The sequence below is a fragment of the Ursus americanus genome, chromosome 36, assembly GCF_024610735.1.
Source record: "Ursus americanus isolate L20-20 chromosome 36, mUrsAme1.1.p, whole genome shotgun sequence".
Taxonomy (NCBI): domain Eukaryota; kingdom Metazoa; phylum Chordata; class Mammalia; order Carnivora; family Ursidae; genus Ursus; species Ursus americanus.
In genome coordinates this window covers 16,270,595-16,292,533 of record NC_142162.1, presented here as the reverse complement: position 1 = coordinate 16,292,533, position 21,939 = coordinate 16,270,595, and the positions used below count along the sequence as shown (strand labels likewise).

At 35.3% G+C, this 21,939-nt stretch overlaps 1 protein-coding gene across 4 annotated transcripts in view; it reads left to right on the top strand.

Annotated features, from left to right (window-relative positions):
* Positions 1-21,939, top strand: part of VPS13C (vacuolar protein sorting 13 homolog C) — a 218,369-nt gene that overhangs the window by 164,995 nt on the left and 31,435 nt on the right. For all 4 annotated transcript variants that reach the window (XR_006782128.2, XM_087859292.1, XM_045810443.2 and 1 more), the window contains 13 exons: positions 88-174; positions 1,721-1,876; positions 2,045-2,309; positions 3,855-4,015; positions 4,993-5,114; positions 5,613-5,907; positions 7,404-7,793; positions 9,555-9,659; positions 10,339-10,503; positions 11,981-12,109; positions 12,470-12,603; positions 14,074-14,200; positions 18,957-19,192. Coding sequence is in view for 3 of the 4 variants with exons in the window: in XM_087859292.1 (XP_087715418.1) it covers positions 88-174; positions 1,721-1,876; positions 2,045-2,309; positions 3,855-4,015; positions 4,993-5,114; positions 5,613-5,907; positions 7,404-7,793; positions 9,555-9,659; positions 10,339-10,503; positions 11,981-12,109; positions 12,470-12,603; positions 14,074-14,200; positions 18,957-19,192 (2,372 nt within the window). In the remaining variant the exon portion in view is untranslated. The remainder of the gene's footprint in view (positions 1-87; positions 175-1,720; positions 1,877-2,044; positions 2,310-3,854; positions 4,016-4,992; positions 5,115-5,612; positions 5,908-7,403; positions 7,794-9,554; positions 9,660-10,338; positions 10,504-11,980; positions 12,110-12,469; positions 12,604-14,073; positions 14,201-18,956; positions 19,193-21,939) is intronic.

The window sequence follows — 21,939 nt, the reverse complement described above, 5'->3', positions numbered from 1 at the left end:
TTACATAATTTTTTTCCTACTGGCTATAGAAATATGTGGTTAAAGTTGAAAGACTCTGTTATTAATTATAATTCTGTGCCTTTCCAGGTTCACTATTACAATGAGACCCATGCTGTTTGGGAGCCACTAATTGAGAGAGTGGAGGGGAAGAGACAGTGGAATTTAAGGCTTGATGTAAGGAAACCACAAAATATCTTTATGTTGAACGGCACTAAGGGCATTCACTTATATTTTTTAGTTCAGTGATTCTCAAGATGTGGTCTAGGATTCTGGAGGCCCTTTCAAGGGGTTCATGGGATCAGAACTATTTTCATAATGATACTCAGACGTTATATATCATTTTTATCCTCATCTGCTCATGAGCATACAATGGAATTTTCCCGAGACTGTGATATTGCAACGGAATGAATACTGAGGCAGAAATGAGAATCCATCTGTCTTCTCTTAAGGCAGGCACTAGAGAGATTTGTAAATGCCCCTCTTTTTACTATTAAAGATAACTTTAATAGGTATCTTTTATTAAAAATAGTATTCAACATATAATTATTATTTTTAAATGAGTATTTCAAGTTTTCTGTTTTAGATTCTAATAGACTTCACATGATAGATATGATCCATATAAATGGAGATCTTTGAGATCCTCCTTGGTTTTAAGAGACCAAAAAAATTTGAGAAAACTTGAATTCTAGTTCATGATTTTTTTTGTATGTTATCTCTTTATGATATTTCTTGAGAGCACTTCAGAATCCTAGATACCAAAGCACATTTTTCTGGGCTCAAAGGAAAATGAGTTATAGACCCTTAATGCATTATCACAACACAGCTGTCTGCGGTAGCCTGACTGAGCTGTGAGGCACTGAAACCACCTCAGCAAATTCTTACTTTAAAGATGAGAAGTCACTTAACCTGTGTCCCAATTTCCTCTCGGTGAAGTAGTAATATTTCTGACCTACCTGTCTCTGGCACAGACAGGCTAACAAATAATTTTTCAGAAGGCTTTTGAGCTCTTTTGGAACAAAAACTATGATGGAATCTGATGGCTGGTTGAAAGCTTATCATATTATTTGTAGGTGTTAACAGTAAAGAGTAGAACCAATTCCACATTACCTCCAATAAGTATCAGTTTAGACTTCAGGGTCGTCTTAGATTCCTCATCAACACATAAGGACTGCTAGTCAGGCGACACTGGGTCAACAGCTTGCTCTGGGGAATGCACAAGAGACAATATCATAGCTGACTTTGAGTGCTTTCATGGCACCGTTCTAAACATTACCCCATGCACTGACTATACACTGAAAGAAAGAGTGTGGATCTGTGCTAAATCTAAGTGGAGAACTGAGTATTTTTGAAAATGAAACTTCTGAGGAGTTTTAATATAAAGTGACCAGTTTAGGAGAATTAACTCTTTGAGAGTTTTTATTTTTTATTTTATTATTTATTTATTTATTTATATATTTTTTAAAGATTTTATTATTTTTTTTATTTGAAGAGATAGAGACAGCCAGCGAGAGAGGGAACACAAGCAGGGGGAGTGGGAGAGGAAGAGGCTCATAGCAGAGGAGCCTGATGTGGGGCTCGATCCCAGAACGCCGGGATCACGCCCTGAGCCGAAGGCAGACGCTTAACGACTGTGCCACCCAGGCACCCCTCTTTGAGAGTTTTTAAACTTTATTATTAATTGACTAATACCTTAAATGTGTTATGTTATTTATCATCATAGGTAAAGAAGAATCCAGTCCAGGATAGAAGTTTAATGCCAGGAGATGATTTTATTTTTCTTCCTGAGCCACAAACAGCATTTCATATTTCTTCAGGAGATACAATGAATATAACAATATCCAAAAGTTGCCTGAATGTTTTCAACAATTTAGCCAAAGTATGTTTGGTTTTTGCTTGGAATCTTTCAAATAAGATTTTAAATTGAAACGTGTAGATTATTGATGTTTGTCATCAAAATTAGTTTCTTAAAAATGTAGTCTTGTTTAATTTTGGGGAAAAATTGCATTTTGCAAAAATTTTATTGTGATGTTATGTTCCTTTTCAGGGTTTTTCAGAGGGCGCTGCTTCTACTTTTGACTACTCTTTAAAAGATAGGGCTCCTTTTACAGTGAAAAATGCTGTCGGTGTTCCCATTAAGGTGCAGCCCAATCATAATCTTAGAGTAGTAGGCTCCCTTGAGAAAAGTGGTGTTTATGATGTCGATGCTGGTCAGAATTTGGAATTGGAATATGCTAGCATGGAACCTTCACGTCAAGGAAAATTATCTGTATTGAGCCGTCAAGAAAGCTCCTTCTTCACTCTAACCTTTGGTATGCTATATTTATTTTATTTTAAGGGCATATTTGGAATTGTAGGTGTGGGGCTTATTTTTGATAAAATATGAAGATATTGCTGCTGATACTGTGGGAAACACATTTCTAAAGGCTTGTCTCGTTTTCTTCCTCTAAACTTGAGAAAATTAAATTTGATTAAGAATTACCTTAGAGGGACACCTGGGTGGCTCAGTCACTTAAACATCTGCCTTCAGGTCAGGTCATGATCCAGGGGTCCTGGGATCGAGCCCCTTGTGGGGTTCCCTGCCCAGTGGAGAGTCTGCATCTCCTTCTCCCCCTCTGCCCCCCACTTCTTGCTGGCTCTTGTATTTTCTCTCACTTGTATTTTCTCTCTTTAAATAAAAATAAATAAAATCTTTAAAATAAATAAATATCTTTAAAAAGTTTTAAAAAATTAAAATAAAGAATTACCTTAGATCATGATCTCAGGGTTGTGGGACTGAGCCCTGCATCCAGCTCAGCACTCAGCTCAGAGTCTGCTTGAGATGCTTTCTCTCCCTCTGCCCCTCCCCCCACTAACATAGGTCCAACTTGCTTTTGTAATAGTCTTCTTTTTAGATGATTAAACACATGCACGTGCACATGCTCTCTCTCTAAAATAAATCTTTAAAAAAAAGATTTACCTTCGAAAATTAGATTATTTCTGTGCCCTTAAATAGTACAATATGTAGTATGCTTCAAGAAGAACGTGTGTTCAATGAGGAGAGGAAAATTAACTATATTCAGAAGTCTTAAAATATTGACAGTAATTATCACCATTACAAAGAAAAGGTGTTATTGCTATATAGTTGAAAGAATAAGGAACAAGTTGGATTTTGTTTGTTTTAATACATTTTTTAGAAGTTTTTATTTTAATTCTAATTAGTTAACATACAGGGTATTACTAGTTTCAGGTGTACAGTATAATGATTCAGCACTTCCATATACCAGTACTCATCACAACAAGTGGACTCCTTAATCCCCATCATGTTTCACCCATCCCCCCACCCCTCTCTCTGCTGGTAACCATCATCAGTCTGTTCTCTAGGGTTAAAAGTCTGTTTCTTGGTTTGTTTGTTTGTTTTTGAAGATTTATGTATTTGTTTTGAGAGAGAGAGTGTGTGCATGAGTGGGGTCAGGAGAAGGAGGGGCAGAGGGAGAGAGAGAATCCCAAGCCGACTCCCCGCTGAGGTTGGAGACTGACGCAGGGCTCAATCCCAGGTCCCCAAGATCATGATCTGAGCCAAAATCAAGAGTTAGTTGCTTAACCAATTGAGCCACCCAGGCGCCCCTCTTTCTTGGTTTTAATACAACTTAAAACAAGGGAAATTGTTTGGGTCAAAAAATTTTATAACTAGTTTTTTTTTTTTTAATTTTAGTTTCTTTAGTTTCCTTTCTTTGTTAGTTCCTATGTCTTAGGAAAGCATTTTGTGTAGTCATCAGTTTTAGTCATAAAGAGTACTCTTGTCATTATTTTAAGTTGCTGAGACTTAGACATTTAACATTTGGAATGCTTCTCACTTATGCTCTGCTCTGCCTTAGTACCTCATGGATATACAGAAGTTGCAAAAGTTCCTGTTGCCAGACCTGGAAGACAGTTGTATAATGTACGGAATCCCAATGCCAGTCGTTCTGACTCAGTCTTGGTACAAATCGATGCCACCGCAGGGAGTAAAGTAATTACCCTTCGGTCTCCTCTGCAGGTAACGCATTAAAGTGAATTGTGTCCCTTCGAGTAAAACAAGAAGTATTCAGTCATTTAGCTGAATATAGGAAAATGGTAAAACGTTAAGTCAATACTGATTATTCAGAAATAAATTATAGATTCAGCCCACTGCTATTTCCAGTCCAACTTGCTTTTGTAATAGTCTTCATTTTAAATGTCCGATTAAACAGTCTCGTTACTTGAAAGCCCATTTTTGTTGTGGTCTAGGTTTACAATTAATGAAGCTTTTTTTCTATTTTTTTTAAAGATTTAGAACTGGGAGTATTAATAATTATAACTGGTTGTCAAATAGGATAACATCCCATTCTCTTTGTATATCACTTGGGACTGTATTTTCCAAGTATATGTGAAGGAATATTGGGATGATCTCACCAGAACGAAATCTTCTATCTTAATCTTTTCTACCTTTAAGGCTTTATCCATTTTTCTTCTGTGCGTTATTACAGGTTTCATTATATAGTCATCAAAAGAACATTTCTTCCTACTTTGTAACATCAGATACAAAATAAAAGAATTTCCATTTTTGGCCATTGTTCCCTCTCAGTTTGCTATTAGCCCTAGCCTGTATCATATTTAGTTAAGAAAAGAGGGCTGTAGTACTTTTCCTCATATTTCCTTTGCTATCCTTTCCTGTTTTCATATGGTGCATTGAAAAAAGGTTGTAATGGGGAAAATATCATGGCTGAAGTCTTCAAAATTAATGTATATTATACACTAACAATGAACATAGAGGAAAGAGCATGTGAATATCCTAGAAATTTTCAACTGCCACTTAAACATTAAGTCTCTCATATATAGCATTTAAATATCCCAAAGTTTTTCAATCATCCATAAAAATATCTTCTAATATTGGGTTTAAACTTTTTAGCTCTTAAAGTAACTGTGTGCAGCTCACATTTTTCTTTTGAGCATCTATATCTTTTTAAACAACGTGTATGTCTTTTTATCTAACAGATTAAAAACCATTTCTCTATTGCATTCATCATCTATAAATCTGTTAAGAATGTTAAGCTGTTGGAGCGCATTGGAGTAGCCAGACCTGAAGAGGAGTTCCATGTTCCTTTAGATTCATATAGGTACATACTTCCTTGAATATACTACGTTTTTAAAGGTTCACAATACATATTTTTAATTCTTTGAATTAGGATCTCTATTCTAGAAAAAAGAAGCTTATATTTTCATTATCTGAAAATATGTAAAAGCCGTTTTAAGACATAGAGAAATACATTTATTTAATCACTTAATTTACCAGATGAAAATTTCTTATTGTATATTCAATGTTTTAGAATTTTCTGAAATCTGTCTTTATTAGATTGTCTTTATATTTGAAATGACTATTTTTTTCTAACTTGTCATTGTTTACAGATTTTTTTTTTCCCAGACAGTTCCTCCATGGGTTAGCTATATGACTTTGGGCAAGTTTCTTAACCTTTCATAGCCTTGTTTTCCTCATCTATAAAAATTGGAATAATAGTATTTACCTTGTAGCGTTACCAAGAAGATGTAATGAGATTGTTTTTCTTAAGTTTTTGATAAAACCTTTTTCCCCCCCACTCTGTTTTTTTTTTCTCTAGATGTCAGTTGTTTATTCAGCCAGCTGGTATCTTAGAGAATCAGTACAAAGAATCCACCACTTACATTTCTTGGAAGGAAGAACTTCACAGGAGCAGGGAAGTCAGATGTATGCTGCAATGTCCATCAGTAGAAGTCAACTTCTTACCTCTCATTGTCAATACAGTTGCTCTGCCTGATGAATTAAGCTATATATGTACCCATGAGGAAGACTGGGATCCAGCTTACATTATTCATCTTTATCCTACCCTCACTTTGCGGAACCTTCTCCCATATTCTCTAAGATACTTACTCGAAGTATGTCTCTGTATTTTGTTTGACCTTTATTATTGCAGAGTGAATTCTGTTTTTTTTACTGTTTTTTTAGTTGAGGTCAGTATTTTCTATAGTATACTTGTAATGCTTTAATATTAATAACAGCAAGAAATGATATAGCATTTAGTATATGGCAATCACTGTACCATGTGCTTTACATGTATTAACACATTTAATCCTTGCAATAACTTTGTGAAGTTGGTACCATTATTAGGCCCATTTTGCAGATGAAGGAACTGAGTCACAAGGTTTAAGTGACAGGCCCAAGAACCCATAGCTAGTAAGTTGTAGAGCTGGGATTTGAACCTAGGCAATTTGGCTCCTTTGCTCCCTTCCATTGAACTCTATTGCATCTGCTGTGAGTTAAGAACCATAATAATCTCTATTAATTAAGTAAAATTCCATTAGCTAAGGGATAGAAAAAAGGCAATGGGGAAATACTTCATTTAACTTTATTCTAAAGTTAATTTTAAGGTTTTCATTTTAAAGTTAATAGTATGATTATTTGGTCCAGGTTTCTGTTGAACTTAAAATAATTGGTCTATGGGGTGCCTGGGTGGCACAGCGGTTAAGCGTCTGCCTTCGGCTCAGGGCGTGATCCCGGTGTTGTGGGATCGAGCCCCACATCAGGCTCTTTCACTATGAGCCTGCTTCTTCCTCTCCCACTCCCCCTGCTTGTGTTCCCTCTCTCGCTGGCTGTCTCTATCTCTGTCGAATAAATAAATAAAATCTTAAAAAAAAATAAAAATAAAAAATAAAATAATTAGTCTAAGAAATAACAGGGAACATTTTTTAGTAATGATGTATGATAAATATTTTTAGATTTTCATGCCACAACATTTTAAAATACAAAAGGCTGGAAAGTGTTAGAACCTAAATTATTTCTTTTCTTTATCTGACAATGAGTCATCCCTGAGGAGTAAAGACTAAAATGAATTAAATGAACTAGACAGTACTTATGCAAGAGAAGCTTTCAGAAACAAAGCCTGATTTATTATGTGGCTGTTATTCATTTTGAAAATAATTCTACCTTACTTAGATAGCTTGTCAGAATAGTTTGATATCACTTTCCTTCTCTTTGTGTGAGAACCACTAGGCATAGTGTGTGAATAGCAGATGAAGCTGAAACCCAGGCAGTTAAGTGGCTCATTTAATGGCATAGACAACAGCCAGCATGCCTGAATCTATCCTTTGATTCTTGGCATAGATCTGACTTTTTTCCCCAAACTTATGGCCATTGGCCTGCTCATGGCCAAAAGACAATTTCTGCCTTTGGCTGTGATACAGTGTTTTCTTTTTAGTGCTTAGTAATTACTGGACATTCCTCATATGTAAACATGGTACTTCATTGAAGACTTGTCTGTTAATCTGAATCTGGTAGGTTATTTGTTAGCATTTGTATAAAATATGGATATTGCTCTTGCACAGGGTTTAAAAAAATCACTAAGCAAATTTAGTTTTTGTTTGTTTGCTTTTAGGGAACAGCAGAAACTCATGAGCTCGCAGAAGGCAGTGCTGCTGATGTTCTACACTCGAAAATCAGTGGAGAGATAATGGAATTGGTTCTGATGAAATATCAGGGCAGAAACTGGAACGGACATTTCCGTATATGTGATACACTTCCCGAATTCTTTCTTGTGTGTTTTTCCTCTGACTCCGCAGAAGTGATGTCAGTTGACTTGTCAATACATGTCAAACGAATCGGCAGCCGGATGGTGCTATCCATCTTTAGTCCCTACTGGCTAATCAACAAGACTTCTCGGGTTCTCCAGTATCGTTCAGAAGACATTCACGTGAAACATCCAGCTGATTTCAGGGATATTATTTTATTCTCCTTCAAGAAGAAGAACATTTTTAGTAAAAATAAGGTGGGTTTTGGTTGATATAACAATTTAAAATAGATAAATTCCTAATCTGGAAACTCGTGAGTCATTAGCCTTCCCTAAATCCATGCTTACCAGTTTGCTAAGTGCCACTGGTAGGAAGTAGGCCCAAGGAGACTTTTCAGGAATACATAGTCAAGTGGGATGTTAGGACTAGCAAGAGTTTCCCAAAGCTGAATTGCCCTTTTCTCCATGGCCTTTGGAATTACTTCTGTTCTTTTAGTAGTGTCAGGTAGAAAGCTTGATTTCTATGTAGTTTACCAGTGATGAAATCCCATTTCAAAAGGTGGAAGAGTAGGATTTGGCTTCTATTAACTAAGCGCACCTAGGTATGAAGCACTAAACCAGGCTTCTGAGAGAGAACCTAGTACCTGAGCCTGGTCTTTTGTGCTCTGGTCCCTTCCGTCCTTTGCAGATCCCTGTCTTGCAGTTGCTTATCATACACTGTCCCAAGTCACTGTTAGGCCGTTGTCCGTGCTCCACCCTCTGCCAGAATGCCACTTCCCCTCTGCTTTCACTGTCTGCCACATCTTTTTGGTTACTTGCTGTTCATCCTTTGGCTATCGTTGTGCTCAGGCTTGACAGTGTGAGGGATTTCTAACTGTCTAAAGTGGAGCTAGATATTACATCCTTGTCCTTTTGGAGCAGTGGTTCCCAAATTTAACTTGTGCATTAGAATCACCTAATGGGCTTTTCAAACACATTTCTGGGTTGTGCCCCTATTTGAGTCAGTAGGTCTGGGTAGAGTCTGAACATTGCATTTCTGACAGATTCCCAGGTGATGCTGATGGTGCTGGTCCAGGGACCACATTTCGAAAACCACTGTCTTAAAGTATCGATTAATCCAGAGCATTATAATTACCTGTTTATGTATCCTACCTCTGGTTGTCCTCAGGCTTTTTATAATCTAGTTAGGTTGATGGAGGAGCACAATTAGATCTCTTCTATAAAACTTTATCTAAATCTCATAGCTAGAAGTAAACTTCTTACCTTCTCACCTTGGTAGCATTTTGTACCGCTCGTGTAGCTGTTAATCACATTGAGTCTTGCATCATAATTATCCCTGTTTAGTTGGAGCTCGTTAAAGACAGGAACTGTGTCCTGTTTTCTTCCATTCTGCTGATCATGATGCCTTTCATTTAACATTTGCTGAATAATGTTAAAGGCATAAATTCTGGGGCGCCTGGGTGGCACAGTGGTTAAAGCGTCTGCCTTCGGCTCAGGGCGTGATCCCGGCGTTGTGGGATCGAGCCCCACATCAGGCTCCTCCGCTATGAGCCTGCTTCTTCCTCTCCCACTTCCCCTGCTTGTGTTCCCTCTCTCGCTGGCTGTCTCTATCTCTGTCAAATAAATAAATAAAATCTTTAAAAAAAAAAGCATAAATTCTCTATATTTTAAAACTTTACGAATTTGTTAGCTTAATATCTTAAGTGTAACACTTGAGAAAGTATCAGTTTACATTATAGTTTTTTTTTCTTCAAAGAACAGAGGGTCTCTTTGGTATACATCTTTAAATTCACTAAACTCATTGCATAGGTGAATGGGAAGATCAGAACTCTGCTTTTATTTTATTAGCCTTTAGAATATCTGTGCTTCTGTGACCCGCTGGCAGTATGGCTTTGATTATTTTTTTCTGTGTCCCATGATACTAAGTAAATTTCTAGTGATCTGACAACTTTCCCTCAAATAAAATATTAATACAGTCTTTCAGGTTTCTTATATGCAGTTATGTGTTCTCTGGTGTAGGTACAATTAAAAATTTCGACGAGTGCCTGGTCTAGTGGTTTTTCATTGGATACAGTGGGAAGTTATGGGTGTGTGAAGTGTCCTGCCAACAATATGGAGTACCTGGTAAGATTCTGCTTGCTTATTTATCTCTGACTTCATTCACATTTTCTTCAGTTCAGTAAACCAGTTAAATTCTAAGGGGTACAGAAATTTGAATTCAAAGTATTATGTAAAGGACTGTCACCTCTATAAATTTCTGTGGCCACTAATATCAGGACAAAACCAGAATTTACAAAAGTTTAAGAAGTAAGTTAAATCCTCATTCCATACTATTCTCTGCCAAATGTTTCTTAAATATTAAATTTGATGGTAAAAATTTAAGTAATCTGATGCCAGTGGACCTGTTTTATTGCCACTTTGAAATTTTCATCTTAGTTCATTAGTAGAGAGATGATAAAGCAGCAAAACTTGAGCCTCTCCACTGATTATAAAATAATTTATGTTTGGAATGTTAAAAAATAAAGAATACAAATAAAACAAATATTACAGGTCATCATTAGTTAGATTATCACTTGGTATTTCTTGAATTGATTTCTGATGGAGCCAAATTAAGAAACCAAAATTTTTCTTTGTGAGAAGATAATCAGTAGTTGAAGATGGCTTATATTAGTTACTCTACTTAATAAGTGTTATTTTAAAATATTTTAAGAAATTCGTGTATGAATGGGGTATGTGTGTGTACATTTCAAAGAAACTATGTAAAGTACTGGGAAATAATAAACTTGTTTGTTCCTTTACACAGGTTGGTGTTAGCATCAAAATGAGCAGTTTTAATCTTACACGAATAGTTACTCTGACTCCCTTTTGCACCATTGCAAACAAGTCATCATTAGAACTAGAAGTTGGTGAAATTGCATCTGATGGCTCAATGCCAACTAATAAGTGGAACTATATTGCTTCTTCAGAGGTAAAATTTTCCTTTACTATAACTGGCTCCTAAAATGTACAAATAAATATGGACATATAATAAGAATTGCATATACTTCTTTGTTACACTCATTCTGCTATAATATTTGTGTATTAAAATATGATAGTCAATTTTGACTTTTCTTTTGCACTAGCCAGTCTAGAGGGCTAACACCCAGGCTCTAATTCTTCCTATATGTATAGAACATATGGATGGGTATTGTGAAAAGAACATAAATATAATGTACTACGAATTATCATAATAGTCAGGATAATGTCTCTGCATTCAAGAAAGCATATAATCTTGTTGGAGGGCTTAAGACTCATATAAAGTAGCACATGGAAGTAAAGATAATATATGCTAAGTTATAGGTGGTATTAGAATTTCTAAATAAGATTATTTGAAAGTTTCCTTGAAAATGTCCTAAAATTCAACCCCCTAACTTTACAGAGAAGGAAATTGAATCTCATACTTTTCTAAAGTCAGTACAGTCATTAGAAGTCACCATCATTGTGGCCAAGATAAAAAAGGAGTGTTTCATAGAAGAGGGGGGATTTGACTTACATTGCAGGTTCAATAAGATTTTTGGAGTGAAGAGAGTGAGGGAAAGAGTGGAGAAGAGGACAGGTGCAAAGATGAGCATTACTGCTTGAATTTGCCTGAGTTTTCAACCAAACCAGCTGACCTTAAAGAACCATTCTTCTGTACATCTCAAAAACAAAACTGTATATATTTAAAAACATATAGCAATAAGCTTAAAAGGAAGGATTCCAGTGATACAGATTTAGAGCTCTGAGAGGCATTGGCTTTCCAAGACACTTAGAATGATCTCTGTAGACTTGGCAACAAATAAATACTCATTATCATTGATATGGGTTTGATAATAGTAGCGTTTTTATTCAGAAATAGAATTTACCTAGTGTTGAATAACAGAGGGACATTTTGTATTATGTTAGGAACTAAAACCGCAGTTTTACAGATAAGGCTTAGAGAGGTATATGCTTTGATTAAGATCAGTTAGGAAGGTAATGTTAGGACTTCCAGCAAGGTCCGTGTGTTCTCTTCTCTGCCTTCAGTTGTCTTTCTAGTTTATCTAGGATAAGATAACACTGAAAGAATTCATAATACATTAAGGAATTATAATGGGATATGCACAAAAGCAGATGTTTTAAGATTATAGGTTTTAAATATTCAAGATATTTGAGGCATTCTTAATCAGTAAGCTCTTTAGTTTCTTATAATTATTTCATAAGTGCATACAGACTAATCGATCTATGTTCTTCTGATGGAGTTTCTTTGGTTCCATAAATAGGCCTTATATTGTTAATAATTTTAACATGAGAGGTGGAAGAAATATTTTAAGAAACTTAGTAATAATTGTATCATGATCAGATTTAGAATTGAAAACTTAATTAGCCATTGTCTTATTTATACCTCAGTATTTTTTTAAGACTGATGTTAACTTTTATATTTTTAGTGCCTTCCTTTTTGGCCTGAAAATTTGTCAGGCAAACTTTGTGTGAGAGTGGTGGGCTGTGAAGGATCCTCCAAACCATTTTTTTATAACCGACAGGATAATGGCACTTTATTGAGCTTAGAAGAGCTGGTATGTTTTCATGGTTTTTAAATTTAATTTTTTTATTATGTTTTCATGTTTTAAAATAGTGTCTTCGATTTTTTAAATTTGCTTTAAAATATTTTATTAAAACATGCTATAAGATTGACTAATTGAATTTAAGTTAAGAAAAACAGAATTTACCTGGAAAAAAAATCTGGTCATCATTTGAAGGTGCTAATATATATATTTGTAAGGTGCTATACATATATTTGTAAGAGATCAGAGCCAGTGTGCTTTTCGTTAAGAACTTAAGAAAACCGATTTTTTGTTGTCTACGTAACTGATTGAAGTTCCACATGTCACTGCAAGTTAAACGAATACCTCAAAAAATTTTTTTTTCTGCAATAGAATGGGGGTATCTTGGTGGATGTAAACACTGCTGAACATTCAACTGTCATAACCTTTTCTGATTACCACGAGGGATCTGCACCTGCCCTGGTAATAAACCACACATCACAGGACGTCGTCACGTACAAACAGAGGTATGAAGAAAAAGGTTCATGGAAAATCTCATTTGCTTTTTACTGGCCCACATTCCTTTCTAGGAAACACTTGAGGTGGTAGATGTGTTTCACATTCCACATATTTTCTGATTTTAGAAAGGTAACATGGAACACATGCTGTGTATTATAACACCCTCAACAGGTTTTGAGATGGTTCTCTATAGTCCAATACATTAATATTCTGGCAGCAGAACTTATGAATATTCATACTAAGTGGGATAAATCAAAACTATTAATAATCTCACATCAGTTCAGATTAGGTTTTTTAGCCAAACGACTTTTGATACCAAAAATCTTTGGACTTTTGGAGCTTTTAAAATTTCAGAATGGCATATAAGGAACTGTGAACCTGTTACGTGTTTAAGCATTGTTATTCTTTTGTAATCTGGAAATGCTCAGTGAACCTCTCCCTATAAATCTCTATCAAGTTGGTTTTCTTCCCCCCAGTAGAGGTGGTAGAAGATTAAATGAGAGCTCAATGAATAGGTAGGGTATTGAGTTTAAGTATGGAATGATAGGAATTTTGCTGTTCTGTCATTTGGCTTGGATGATACCATTATTTAATGTCTTGGATGATACCATTATTTAATGATGTAACATAGTTTTAAATCCTTAAAATATATATTACATATTTACCAAGAATTATTATTATTAATCTGTAAGGCATTATTTTATATATGTACAAAATCTTGCATATACCTAAGTTTATTTTTACATATAGAATTATTTTATCTAAAATAATGCCTTGTGGATTTACCTGTTCTTAACTCTCCTGGTTTGAATCCAGTGGGAGGTTTAAAAGTACAGAATGGGATTGAAACCTAATTGGGTTCCTTTTGTTGTTGTTGTTCCCTGTAAAGTTTTTTGTAATGTGGACTAATAGTTCTTAAACTTTAATGATAAATTTGAAGATCTCCCAGAAATCTTGTTAAAATGCAGATTCTGATTTAGTAGGTTTTAGGCGGGGCCCAGAGTTTTGCAATTTCAGCAAGCTCCATGTAATGTTGCTGCTTCTCTATAGATCATGCTTTGAGTAGCAACAGTGTGGACCTAATTTTTGTTTTTTTTCTGAGACTCGTGTTTCTTATCTATTGCATTTGATTAATAAACTTTAAGCACTGAGTGACATTCTACTGCTGCTAAAGGATTTATTGTTTATGGCTCTTTCTGCAGGTGAACTCTGATGTGCCAGTTTGTTTACTTTAATGAATTCTATTGCCTGCATGAATTAGGAGTATCCTGCAACTTCAGAAAGTCAATATTCCCTTCCCTCAAGCTTTAAACCATTAGTTTATTGGACATTTTAGGGTACTTATTTTTAGGCAGAGTTCTGTTTATTAAAAAAAGGCAGTTTTACAAGATTTTTGTGCCAGTCCCCTGCTCTGTAAACCACAGGTCTGGGTTTCTCAGGGCCTGGCTGTTTTCATCTCTCTGGTGGTTGTGTTTCAGTGGGTCACAGGAGGAAGTGCACTTGGTGCCAGGAGAAGCTCGACTTTTTGCATGGGCAGATCCTACTGGTATCAGAAAACTTACGTGGACATATGCAGCAAATACCGGAGAACACAGTCTGTTAAAGGTATCATTTGATGTGAACGAGCACTGTAATGAGTTGCCCGGTGGCGAAGGAAGCAGACAAGCCAGTTTCACACAGTCATCTTTGTCCTTACTGAACTAAAAATGAACTGAAAGTATTTTCAAAATAAGTTGGTTTTGGAGTTTAGATTGCAAGTAGTTCATACCAGTATTTTAGATTAGTCAAAATAATTTATTTACAGTTTAAAAAATAGGCCTGCTTTATCTTGCCTAAGTAAAGACCAGTAAAGTATCTTTTTATATGCCTTTTTTTTTTTTTTTTAAAAGAAAAGATGTTTAACAAACTATAGAAATGATCCCTGACATAAGAACTAGGATGATCGGTAGGAGAAGAAAGGGAAGAATGAAGGGGGGGTAATCAGAAGGGGGAATGAAGCATGAAAGACTATGGACTCTGAGAAACAAACTGAGGGCTTCAGAGGGGTGGGGGGTGGGGGAATGGGATAGACTGGTGATGGGTCGTAAGGAGGGCATGTATTGCATGGTGCACTGGGTGTTATATGCAACTAATGAATCATCGAACTTTACATCAGAAACTAGGGATGTACTGTATGGTGAATAACATAATATAATAAAAATATTATTATGAAAAAATAAAAATAAAGAAAGAAAGAAAGAATACTTCCAATATTAGAACACTTTGTAAAATGTCAAAAAAAAAAAAAAAGAAGTTTAAAGCTAAGTGAAAACAACTTTATTTTGAACATATGCATAGCACTGTTGGCTCTGAGGTTTTTAGGCATATTTTCTCAATAAAGACCATATGTTTTAATTAAAGGAATCTGACAGTATGCAAATTATCCCATATAAGAAATTTAATGAAATATTTATTGAAACAATATTTAGGTGCTAATTTAATCAAATATGTTATTCTTAGACTCTTAAACGTTGGGAAGGTCTTAAGGAGTCACCTACCAGCCTTTCTGTATTGTAGGAGTTGCTCCTGTATTAGTGATGCAGATCATTTATTTCCGTAGAAATATATTTATTATGAAAAGTTCATACAGTGTTCTGTTCTACTGTCTGATAATGCCAGTTGTTAAAAAAGCTTTATTGACTTTTGCCTTAAAATGGTAATTGGCCAACAGTGGCTGAATTATCCCCTCCTATATTCCCTCTGAAATACCCATAAAAGAGATAAAGACTTATCCACTTTTGAAAAATCAGACTGGTAGTTCCTCTGTTAGAAGATTCTTGGAATAATTTTCACCATGACAATTTGATGGAGCTCTACTGGCTTGCTTGTGCTTTACTTTTTACAAGACCGAAACTCAAGGTTTGTAAATGGTATAGAGGCTTAAATTCCCTGATCCCCTTAGCTTCCTGGCTCAGAGACATGGGAGCTCTAGCTGAGGTCTCTGACTGTGCTGGTATTGTTTCCCCTCTCCTCACATTTAACACTGTGCAGTAACTGTGACACCCACTGGTAGTCTGTAGACACTAGAGAGAAAGTGGGAAGGACCTCCTGGAGGAGGATATTCAGGTCTGTATATTGAGGCAGATTCAGGAAGAATCTGGGAATCTTGTATGTGGGGATTGTGCTTTTTAATATTTCTCTTCTATTTGGTGTTAGAGAACCAGGCAGTAGGAAAAGTAGATAATTGTGCCTCAGCACATAATCTGCCAGATTCTAGAAACTGATCTAGAAGCAAGGCAGTTGCCCCTTCCCTTGTCTGCTAAGTTGATTTGAGAAGGGAGTTCCACTCGGGCCCAGGTGGACATGGTGAGGGGGTTCAGAGAAAATCCATACATTATTGGCAAACACTAGGTCTGAACAGATCTTTCCTCATTAAGTGTGAATGAACAGGAAAAAAAAATATCAGCAATATGAGATTTATGAAAAAAATAGTTCAGGAAAAAAAATGTAGTACTATCCTGTAGAATCAGAGGGTGATTATACCTCTGAAAATTTTTTTACTGCAGAAGGACCACAAGAAATTTTCCAGATTTATGCCTTGCATCCTCAACAAAGTTATAAAGCTGTAACAGCTATGAAATAGAAGAATGCATAGTGAAATAAAAGACACAACCGAATGAAGTGAAAGTGGAGTAGGGAAATAATATATTCTGTTCATACCATAAATATACCATTTAATCTTTAATTTTAATTATAGAAGTGTAGATGAAGGCTTTTTTTAAAAAAAAACTATTAGTAGAACTAAAAATCATTGGTAAGAGAATTTTAAAACAATTGAGAAAATAAAAATAAAGATAATTTTGCCCGTAAAGGAAGGAGACCTAAGGAAAAATGTAACAAGTGGCAAATACCTTTTACTGAATCTATCTCCTGTGTTAATGTTTTCTGCATAGTATCGCTTATTCTTATCAGAATTCAGAACTGCTGATTAAAATTCAAAACCAGGTCTGTCTGACTTAACAGTCCACAGACTTTTCCCGCTAAATCATGTTTCCTATCAATTATGTCAGTAAATGAAAATGGTTTAAATTCTCCTTATTAAAAGACAAGACTCAGATTAAGCTAGAAAACACTATCTAACTATATGCTACTTACAAAAGATGTGTCTTAGCCATACCAACACAGAACATTATAAGCATGAAGAGGCACTAAGGATTTAGCAGGCAAACAGAAGTAAAAAGAAAGCAAAGTTGTTGATTTTAATTTCTGAACAACTATAATTCAAAGCAAAAACCTTTAAATAGATATGACGAAGAAGGCATGATTGCCACAAACTTTCATGCAAAGAATAACATCATATCAAAATATAGATCTTAAAATGCTGGAAGTCAACTGAAACACAGCAGAGGATATTTTAACACACCTCATTTAATTTTTAACAGATCAAACAGATGAAAAATAAATAAGATTAGAGAGTACTTTAGTAATAACTAAGATTGAAACCAAGACATCAAATTTTGTAGTTTACAGAGAGAATTCACCTTAATAGGTATCTCTGAAACATTTGCAAAATTTGATTGCATTTTAGAATTTTAAAAATTGAATAGGCTACTTTGACATATGTTAAAAGCAATAGATTTTTAAAAAGAAATATGCTGGTGAGGATGTGGAGAAAAAGGAACCTTCATGCACACTTGGTGGGAATATAAATTGGTGCAGCTACTGGGGCAAACAGTATGGAGGTTCCTCACAAAATTAAAAATAAACTGTATGATCCAGCAATTCCACTTCTGGGTATTTATACAAAGAAAACAAAAACACTAATTCTGAGGGCTTCAGAGGGGAGGGGGGTGGGGGAATGGGATGGACTGGTGATGGGTAGTGAGGAGGGCACGTGTTGCATAGTGCACTGGGTGTTATACACAACTAATGAAGCATTGAGCTTTACATCGGAAACCAGGGATGTACTGTATGGTGACTAACATAATAAAAAAACATTAAAAAAAACAAAACAAAACAAAACACACTAATTCGAAAAGGTATATACACCCCTGTGGTTATTGCAGCATTATTTATAATAACCAAGATACGTAGTCAGCCTGTGTAATCAGTAAATAAATGGACAAAGAAGATGTGGGCTGTGTGTGTGTGTGTGTGTGTGTGTGTGTGTGTGTGTGTGTGTGTATAATGGAATATTACTTAGTCTTAAAAATAATGAGTTCTTTCCATTTGTGCCAACATGGATGGACCTTGAGAGTATTATGCTAAGCAAAATAAGTCAGAGAAAGACAAATCCCATATGATTTCACTTAAACATTGGAATCTAAAAAACAAACAACCAACAACCCCCCCCCCCCAGAAATAGACCCATCAATTCAGAGAACAAACTTGTGATTGCCAGAGGTTGAGGTGGCAGGTGGGTGAAACGGGTGAAGGGGAGTCGGAGGTCGAGGCTTCCAGTTATGGACTAAGTCACGGGGCTGACAAGTATAGCAGAGGGAATCTAGTCAATGGTAGAAGAATAGACTTGAATGGTGACATGGCAGCTATGCTTGTGGTGAGCATAGGATAACATATAAAGTTGTTGAATCATTATGTTGTACACCTGAAACTAATGAAACATTACATGTCAACCATACTTCAATTAAAAAAAGCAATAGATAGATGTTAAACAGCAACAACACTCAGCTATTCCTATGCTCTTGATAAATCCTTTATTTGCTTTTTTCCCCCAAGAAAGCATGAAATGAAAAGCACATAGTAGGTACTTGTACTGCTTGTTGAAATGAACTGTTATATTTATGTAAAGCCCAGAATGAGGAGGAAATCACTATTTCAGTCTCTGAAAACACTGACCAAATCAAGTCTTATATTTTTAGTGCTATATGAGACCTTCAGCCAAGAAGGTTTTGCAAAACAGTACAAATCTTAAGTACAAATCATAGCTTTATATAGTGTGATGTATAAATACTTGCAGTGTTATGTTATTAAAACATAAAAATAAACTAGGTTAGTTTTACATGAGATTACTGTTCTAATAAACTTAGGAACTTCTTCACCTTGGAGACAAGTAAGCATTTTAGAACACTGGTACCCTTGCAGGATACTCTTATTCCTGCCGAGTGCCCTTTGAGTAGTCAAACCTAGGGTACAAAAAAAATTAAGCACTGTTAATGTTTGTTATTGTTTGAAAAAAATCGGTGAGCAATGTTTTAAAATAGGTTATGACTTTAATTAATTTATATCATTTTGATGGTTTTCCAATTTATAGTCATGTTTTTTAAACTTTTCTAAATGTTCTGTGACTATAGTTTAACTTTATGTAATATGTAATAAAAGTTTACTACTTATGGGTTTAATATAAAGTCTTTCTTTTCCCCAGGATGAATGTGGCCAGTTTCCCTATGATGCAAATACTCAGATACACTGGGTATCTTTCCTAGATGGGCGCCAGAGAGTGTTGCTTTTCACTGATGACGTTGCCTTGGTTTCCAAAGCACTGCAGGCAGAAGAAATGGAGCAGGCCGATCACGAAATAACCTTTTCTCTGCACAGTCTTGGGCTTTCCCTGGTTAACAATGAAAACAAGCAGGAAGTTTCATATATTGGGATAACCAGGTACGGAAGAAGGAAGTTAAGGCATCAGAAATCTTTAAAAAGCATTGAGTTCATAATATCAAGTTTAATGAGAGTGAACAGGTGTTCTGAATTTTGATGTACTGCATAACTTATGAACGATTTTTTTCACTGCTAGTGGAAAAGCCCCTAAGATAGAAAGATGACTAAGATAATGGCTTTGCACTTACTGTACTCATCATCAGTTGGTGGGGGAAAAAAGAGGTTGGCTTCTTTGTTTTTGGTATGTATTCTTTTAATGAATTGTAATAACAGAAGTGCTGCAAAGAAGTATATATACATGCAATGGAAGTACAGAGATAGAAGCAACTAAGTTGTTTTGTGCAGTAGAGGCTGAGGAAACTGTCATGCATTAGGGGGAGCCGACAGCAGTGGGTCAGACACATTGGAGAAGACATTCATGGAGGAGGCAGTATTTGACATGGGTACATAGTCCTTAATGGGCAGTTATTTAGAACTTTTAAATAGTGATGGATGGAACCAGTTATTGTTTCTGATTCTGCTTGCGTCTGTATAAGAAAAATATTTGAATTTATTTATTTTGACTTTTTAAATCTCACTGACTTTGGTAAAAGACTCCTTTTCTTGGAGGCTGATGGGTGGAATGGTTAACATGTTACCATGTATAACCATCATGGCATCTATCAATAATCATGTTTAGTGAAGCAAAAAATTAGGTCAATAAACATCACGTATGTAACACACTTCACACAACACCTGGAAGATTAAGAGTTCTATAAAGGGTATACACATCCATTGATATAATATTAATATATTTCTGTATATATGTAATATATTTCTGTATATATATGTATATATATATTCTCTTGGTTATACACTTCAGTTTTTTATAGTATTTTTAACCTAAATATGAAAATAATTTTCAAGTTCTATAAATTCAGTTTCTTTACTCTGTTGTTCTTTAATATAACATTTTTATTTTAGTATTATGTATGCTACTATATTTTGTCAGATTGGTCTTTATAAGGACTTTTAAAAATTCATCTAAAAGAACTTGATTATATTTTTATATTTATATTTTTTCTGATGCAGTACACATTTAATACACATTAATTCAGTGGTGATGTGTACTGAGGAAAAATAAATCAGTTACATAATTTTTAAAAATAGACTTATTTTTTTTAGCAGTTTTAGGTTTACAGAAAAAATGGCTGTAAAGTACAGAGCTCCCCTGTGTCCTGAATCTTTCCCCTCTTATTAACATCTTGAAATAGTGTGGTATATTTTTTACTATTGATGAACTAATGTTGATACATTATTATTATCTAAAGTCCAGTATTGATGTTGTTTAAGTTAGTTTGCTCTTAGTGTTGTAAATTCTATGGTTTTTTTTTTTTTAGGACTTTATTTATTCATTGAGAGAGAGAGAGCAGGAATAGGGGGAGGAGAGGGAGAAGCAGACTCCCCGCTGAGCAGGGAGCCCGATGCAGGGCCCAATCCCAGGATCCCAGGACCATGACCTGAGCCGAAGGCAGATGCTCAATTGAGCCACCCAGGCACCCCAGATTCTATGGGTTTTGACAAATGAATAACACATATCTGTCATTACAGTGTCCTATAGAATAGTTTCAGTGTCATAAAAATCACCTGTGTGCCACCTGTTCATCCCTTTCTCCCTCCCCTTGAACCTCTAGAAACCACTGATCCTTTTACTGTCTCTAAAATTTTGCCTTTTCCAGAATGTCATATTACTGGAATCAGTGCGTAGCCTTTTCAGATAAGCTTCTTTCACTTAGCAATATTTTTTTAAGTTTTCTCATGTCTCTTTGTGGCTTGGTAAGTTATTTTTATAAAATCACTTAATAATATCCCATGCCTGGATGTACCACAGTTTATTCACCTATTAGAAGACATCTTGGTTGCTTCTAAGTTTTGGCATTTATGAATAAAGCTGTTATAACCTTCATAGGCAGGTTTTTGTATAGACATAAGTTTTTAACTCGTTTGGGTTGTTGGATTTTATGGTAGGATTATGTTTAGTTGTGTAAGCAATTGCCAAATTGTCTTTCAAAGTGGCTGCACCATTTTGCATTTCCACCAGGAATGAATGAATGAGCCTTCATTGCTCCACATCCTTGCCAGCATTTGGCGTTGTCAGTGTTCCAGATTTTGGCCATTGTAACAGGGATGTAGTGATATGTCAATATTGTTTTAATTTGCAATTCCCTAATTATGTATGCTGTTGAGCATCTTTTCAAATGCTTCTTTGCTATCAGAACATCTTCTCTGGTGAGATTCAGGTCTTTTGCCCATTTTTTAATTTTTCATTTTTCTTATCAAATTTTAAGAGTTCCTTGTATATTTGGGGTACAATCGTTTTATCAGGTATGTGTTTTGCAGATATTTTCTCCCAGTCTCTGACTGTCTTTTCATTCTTTTAACAGTGTCTTTCACACAGAAGAGGTTTTTATTTTTAATGAGGCCCAGCGTGGGTTCTTTCATGAGTTGTGCTTTAGGAGTTGTATTTTAGAAGTCACAAAAATGCAAAGTTACTTACATTTTCTCCTGTGCTACCTGCTGGATTTTATAGTTTTGTGTTTGATATTTAGGTCTATAATTAAACATTTTGAGTTAGTTTTTGTGAAATGTGTAAGCTCTATGTCTAACTTGATTTTTTTTTTTTTGCATGTTCATTTCTGTCACCATTTGTTGAAAAGATTGTCCTTTTTCCATTGAATTGCCTTTGCTCCTTTTCAAAATCAGTTGAC